This window comes from Chiloscyllium plagiosum, chromosome 31, assembly GCF_004010195.1.
Source record: "Chiloscyllium plagiosum isolate BGI_BamShark_2017 chromosome 31, ASM401019v2, whole genome shotgun sequence".
Lineage (NCBI taxonomy): Eukaryota > Metazoa > Chordata > Chondrichthyes > Orectolobiformes > Hemiscylliidae > Chiloscyllium > Chiloscyllium plagiosum.
Window position 1 is genome coordinate 33206397 of NC_057740.1, and position 6975 is coordinate 33213371.

Genomic DNA, 6975 nt, shown 5'->3' on the forward strand with positions numbered 1-6975 from the left:
GCGGATGATACGTTGTACATGGAGGTTGGTGGGGTGGTAGGTGAGGACCAGTGGGGTTCTGTCCTGGTGGCAGTTGGAGGGGCGGGGCTCAAGGGCAGAGGAGCAGGAAGTGGAAGAGATGCGGTGAAGGGCATCGTCGACCACGTCTGGGAGGAAATTGCGGTCCTTGAAGAAGGAGGCCATCTGGGTTGTACGGTTTTGGAACTGGTCCTCCTGGGAGCAGATGCGGCGGAGATGAAGGAATTGGGAATATGGGATGGCGTTTTTACAAGGGGCAGGGTGGGAGAGGTGTAGTCTAGGTAGCTGTGGGAGTCGGTAACCACCCCACTCTGGCCGATCACCCTCACCTTGACCTCCCTCCACCTATCGCATTTCCAACGCCCCTCCCCCAAGTCCCTCCTCCCTACCTTTTATCTTAGCCTGCTGGACACACTTTCCTCATTCCTGAAGAAGGGCTTATGCCCGAAACGTCGATTCTCCTGTTCCTTGGATGCTGCCTGACCTGCTGCACTTTTCCAGTAACCTTCTTCACTGCCCACTACACCTGCAATTTTGGTGTCATCTGCAAACTTACTAACTATAACTCTTATGCTCACATTCAAATCATTTGTATAAATGACGAAAAGTAGTGGACTCAGCACCGATCCTTGTGGCACTCCACTGGTTAGAGGCCTCCAGTCTGAAAAACATCCCTCCACCACCACCCTCTGTCTTCTACCTTTGAGCCAGTTCTGTATCCAAATGGCTAGTTCTCCCTGTATTCCATAAGATCTAACTTTGCTAACCAGCCTCCTATGGGGAGCCTTGTTGAACGCATTACTGAAGTCCATACAGATCACGTCCACCACTCTGCCCTCATCAGTGCTCTTTGTTACTTCTTCAAAAAACTGAATCAAGTTAGCAAGACATGATTTCCCTTGCACAAAGCCATGCTAACTATCCCTAATCAGTCCTTGCCTTTCCAAATACATGTAAATTCTGTCTGTCAGGATGCCCTCCAACAACTTGCACATCACCAACATCAGGCTCACCAGTCTGTAGTTCCCTGGCTTGTCCTTACCACCTTTCTTTAATAGTGGTACCACGTTGGCCAACTTCCACTCTTCCGGCACCACACCTGTGATTATCGATGATACAAATATCTCAGCAAGAGGACCATCAATGATTTCCCCAGCTTCCCACAGAGTTTGAGGGTACACCTGATCAGGTCCTGGGGATTTATCCACTTTTATGCATTTCAAGACATCCGCCTTACCACTAAGTGTGTAAGTCCTGCTATGATTTGCTATTCAGATCAGGTCCTGTGGATTTAATATGGACATTTTTCAAGATGTCACCATCTATTTCCCCATGTTCTATATTTTCCATGTCCTTCCCACACTAAACACTGATGCAAAATACTTGTTTAATATTTCCCCCATCTCCTATGGCTCCACACATAGGCTGCCTTGCTGATCTTTGAGGGGCCCTATTGTCTCCCTAGTTACCCTTTTGTCCTTGATGTATTTAAAAAAAACCCTTTGGATTATCCTTCACCCTATTTGCCAAAGCTATCTCATGTCCTCTTTTTGTCCTCCTGATTTCCTTCTTAAGTATACTCCTACTGCCTTTATACTCTTCTAACGGTTCCCTCGAACGATTTTGTCTGTACCTGACACGTTTCCTCCTTTTTCATAACCAAAATCTCAATTTCTCTAGTCATCCAGCATTCCCTGCATCTACCAGCCTTTCCTTTCATCCTAACAGGAATATACTGTTTCTGGACTGTCCTTATCTCATTCTTGAAGGCTTCCCATTTTCCAGCCATCCCTCTATCTGCGAACATTGGCTCTCAGTTAGTTTTGAAAGTTCTTGCCTAGTACTGTCAAAATTAGCCTTCCTCCAATTTAGAACTTCAACCTTTAGATGCAGTCTATCCTTTTCCATCACTATTTTAAAACTAATGGATTTATGGCTGCTGGCCCCAAAAATGTTCCTTCACTGACACCTCAGTCACCTGCCCTGCCTTATTTCCCAAGAGTATGTCAAGTTTCACACTAGTAGGTACATCCACATACTGAATCAGAAAATTTTCTTGTACACACTTATAACAAATTCCTTTCCATCTAAACCCTTAACATTATGGCAATCCTAATCAATGTTTGGAAAGTTAAAATCCCCTGCCATAACTACCCTATTATTCTTACACATAACTGAAATCTCCTTACAAGTTTGTTTCTCAATTTCCTGCTGACTTATTAGGGGGTCCATAATACAATCCCAGTAAGGTGATCATCCCTTTATTTCTCATTTACACCCAAGTAACTCCCCTAGATATATTCCCAGGACTATCCTCCCTAAGTTCAACTGTAATGCTATCCCTCATCAAAAATGCCACTCCCCCTCCTCTGTTGTTGTCCCCCTTTCTATCTTTCCTGTAGCATTTGTATCCTGGAACATTAAGCTGCCAGTCCTGCCCATCCCTGAGCCATGTTTCTGTAATTGCTATGATATGCCAGTCCCATGTTCCGAAACATGTCCTGAGTTCACCTACTTTCCCTGTTCGGCCTTCTGAATTGAAGTAAATGCAGCTTAATTTATCAGTCCTACCTTGTTCTCTGCTTTGTCCCTGTCTGCCTTGACTGTTTGACTTGCTCTTCTTCCCAACTGTGTCAATGTCAGATTCATCTCTTTCCTCACTATCTCCCTGGGTCCCCACCCCCACCTTACTAGTTTAAATCCTATGGTGCAGCTCTAACAAATCTCCCTGCCAATATATTAGTCCCCTTCCAATTCAGCTGCAATCCATCCTTCTTGTACAGGTAACTTCTACCCCAGAAGAGATTAGATTCCCTACAGCGTAGAAACAGGCCCTTCAGCCCAACAAGTCCACACCAACCCTCCGAAAAGTAACCCACCCAGACTCATTTCCCTATATTTACTCCTGACTAATGCACCTAACACAAAGGGCAATTTAGCATGGCCAATTCACCTGACCCGCATATCTTTTGGAATGTGGGAGGAAACCGGAGCACCCGAGGAAACCCATGTAGACACGGGAAGAACGTGCAAACTCCGCACAGTCTTCCAATGATCCAAAAATGTGAACCCTTCTCGTATGCACCAGCTCCTCAGTCACGCATTCATCTGCTCTATCCTCCTATTCCTACCCTCATTAGCTCGTAGCACTAGGAGTAATCCAGATATTGCTACCCTCAAGAATGTCCTTTTTAAATTCCTGCCTAACTTTCTATCTTTCCATTCAGAATCTCATCCTTTTCCCTTCCTATATCGGCGGCTTTTCTCCCTTCCTATGACTGCCCTCCATCACACCCCCTTGCTCAGGCAAATTCCTCGTTACCTCTAACTGTCACTCCTACCGATCCATTTGATCTGATAGGATTTGCAACCAATTGAAGCCATGAGTTTACTGATGGAGCGGAAATTTAGAAACACTAAGGAATAATAGATATAAAATCACAACCAACCATATGTATTTGGAGGTTAGGATAATTGAGTAATTGAACCAAGTATTTGTGAAGTAGACTTTTAAAATATCTTTCATGGGATGTTAGTATCAAAGGCAAGGCCAGTTTATTATCCATCCCGAATTGCCTGTGAACTGAGTGGCCAGCTGTGCTATTTCTGGGGGCAATAAAGAGTGACCATTTTACAATGAGCCTGGAGCCGCATATAAGGCCAGACCTGGTAGGGATGAAATATTTTCTTTCCAGAAGGCGATTGATGAACCAGATTTGTTTTTATATAAAGTGATAATTGCCCTGGTCACCATTAATGATGGTGTAACTGAGACTAGATTTTAGTTCCAGATTTAGTCATTGCATTTAAATTCCACCAGTTAACATGCTGGGATTTGAACCCATGAGGTTCCCAGAGCATTAGCTGAAGTCTCTGGATTATTAATCTGATGATGTATCTATTGTGCTACTTTCCCCTATGAAAGTTACAATATGCAACTTATTAGGCCAAGTGCTTTTTTTAATCATAAAACAACTTTTTTTGTTAACATTTATTTTCAGAATTTCTGATTCCGGTGAGAGCAGAAGTGTCACTGCCAGATGTGGAAACTCAGTATCAGCAAAGCAAAGCCTATGTTGAACTGAATAAACGTTTAGAAGTTGAACTTAAAGAATTGGCATTGCGATCTGAAGAGTTGAAGAAAGCAGGGGAACAACTTGATCTAAGTATTTCTGAAATTAAAGATAAGCATTTTCAAAACCAAGCAAATGATAAAGAATAGATTCTAATTAGGACTGGATTCTGGCCCATGGAAATTAAGAAATCGGCCACTTCGACTGGACCCTGTTTGCAGTTTAAGTATGATTTTTCCCTCTGGTTTTGTGAAACAGATGAAGAGGTGGCTTTGCATATTTCAGAGATACTGACTCAAAGTGGTTATAAGGGATTTGTGGAACACCAAGACCAAGTGGCTGGACATCTGGTAATAAAAGAAGTAACCAATGTTATCCAGCAAAGTAAAGTCACCATCATCATCTTGTCACAAAGTTCCCTGGGCAGTGGCTGGTGTCGCAGAGTCTCTGAGTGGAACTTGCAGCATTCAATTGAGAAGGGAAACAAGGTTCTTCCAGTCTACTTTAATATAAAGACGGAACAAATTCCACCAGTTTTTAGACACATTAATGGACTTCATTACGATTCCAACTTTTTTACTAAAAGATTGCTGGATAGTTTGAAATCAAGAAAGAAATCAACATAAAAATATGTTAATCAAATGAAAGTTTGTTTAGAACAAGGCAAAGAAGCATCATTGGAGTAGGTTAGAAGCATCAATGATCATTACCTGTGGTTTTCATCTGTGATGAATAAATTGCATTGTTTCAAATTTGTTACTTTCAATTTCATTGAGTGAATTTTTGACAGACTGAACAACAGGGACAGAATCAGATCAAGATTACTGGTATTAATTTTACACCTACACTAAACATTCCCTCAAGTATCAATGGAATTTTCTGTCAGCAGATTCCATATCCCTTTTCAATTAAGGTTTATCTTCAATATTTCTAGTATGAGTATAGCCCAGAGGTTGTAGCAATCTCTTCATATGTAAACTGTGATCTCATCATCACACATGTATTTCTGATGTTCTGAAAGGCATGTTCAACACTTTAATGTCCAGTGCTTTAATGTGATAAGGCTGAATATAAATAAGCAACAGAAACAACTTGCATTTCTAAAGCACCTTTAGATCGTGTCCTAAAGTGGTTCATGGATAAATAAGAAGAAGAAGCTGGATACTGTTGAAGAAGTTGATAGGATGAGCAATCAGTTGTTTCAAATAAGTGGAATTAAGGAGGAGTGGGAGTTAGGAAGATGAACAGACTTAGGGATGGATTCCCAGAACAGGGAACCTTGCCTGTCATGTGAATGGGATGGAATGCATGAAAAGAGGGGGCAGAGATGATGGTCTAGTGGAAACACTCACAAGGTGAGTGGTCCAGAGACTCGGGTAATGTCCTGGGGTATTGGGTTCAAACCCAATCACGGCAGATGGTGAAATTTGCCTAATGATAACCAATGTTGTGTTAAAAAAAATTGTCAGTTGCCCTACTGTTCTTTAGTGAAATAAATTAACTGGGTTGGCCTACATGTAACCATAAACCTGCAGAAATGTTGACTCTTAACTGCTCTGTACTCTCTAGCAAGTCACTCAGTTGTATCAACTGCTGCAGAGTTTGAAAAAAATAAATGAAAATGGATGGAAGACCTTGGCACTGCAAATACCAAAAAGGAACACTCCTGCTGACCCTGCCAAATACTCCTTACTAACATTTGAGGGCTAGTGTCAAAATTGAGTGAACTGAAGCCCCGGCAACTCAAGCAACCACCTAATATTCTTTTGGAATCATAGCATGCGAGGAATGACCCAGACAAGGCTATCATTATTCCTAGGTTTGTTCTATTGCACTGGCAGTACATACCCAACGGAGGTGGTACATTGGTATACAGGAGGGGGTTGCTCTGTAAATCTTCAACATTGACTTCGGTCCCCATGCTATCTTGTGACATCAGGCCAAACTTGGGCAAGGAAGTACTTGTAGCATAGCGGCAGAAGGTCTGGATGGGAGACTTCTATGTACAGGGAGTTAATTAACAGTACTACTGGTCAGGTCCTAAACAACATAGCTGATAACTGAGTCTGCAGAAGGTGGTTGGGGGAGTCAGCTGGACTTTGTTACTTTCTAGTATGAGAGTAACTTGATCGTCCAAGTGCAGATGGATCTGTCCATGACCGTAATCAGTAAGAGTGTCCACTGCACAGTCCTTGTTTTTTTTTCTTCTTTTTTTTTGTTTTTATAATTTAACCCCCACACTACCACCTAAGTGCGGTAGTGCTTATTTTTTTCCCCAGCACCCATGGTGTGTGTGTGCAGGTGTGAGACACAGTGAAAGACACAAAGTGCACGAATCTTTATTCAATTTCCACCACCAGGAAGATAGGAAAACACCCGGGTGGCCAGTGACAAACACTGCCCTTCACATCAAAGGGCAGTGCTGTGTGATCAAAACAGTGAAGGGGAGGGTAGGGACTAAATCAAAATAGAATTGGAGGGAGAAATGATGCACTCCACTCCCTGCGGCGCACACCTCTCCCTGAACAACTCCAGGGTGTTGGTCGACACCGCGTGCTCCTTCTCCAAGGACACCCGGGCTCTAATGTAACCGCGGAAGAGGGGCAGGCAGTCGGCCCTAACGACCCCCTCCACGGCCCGCTGCCTGGACCTGTTGATGGCTGCACAGTCCTTGTAGAGAAGCAGTCTCATCTTCACATTGGAGGTATCATCCATCATGTGATGTGGCACTGTCACCATGCTAAATGGGATAAACTTCAACCAAATTGAACAGCTTCAGACAGGCCACCTGTGAAGCACCTTGACCTATCAGTATCAGCAAATAGAGGTTATAAACAATGTGGCTCAATCTGAGACTTGGTTCTTAGGGGCAACAATGTGGATT

At 43.0% G+C, this 6975-nt stretch overlaps 1 protein-coding gene across 2 annotated transcripts in view; it reads left to right on the forward strand.

Annotated features, from left to right (window-relative positions):
* c31h19orf25 (chromosome 31 C19orf25 homolog) overlaps nt 1-4843 on the forward strand; it is a 17851-nt gene extending 13008 nt beyond the window's left edge. For both annotated transcript variants that reach the window (XM_043721333.1, XM_043721334.1), the window contains exon 3: nt 4020-4843. In XM_043721333.1, the coding sequence (XP_043577268.1) occupies nt 4020-4240 (221 nt within the window). In that variant the 3' untranslated portion in view covers nt 4241-4843. The remainder of the gene's footprint in view (nt 1-4019) is intronic.
* The last annotated feature ends 2132 nt before the right edge of the window (nt 4844-6975 follow it).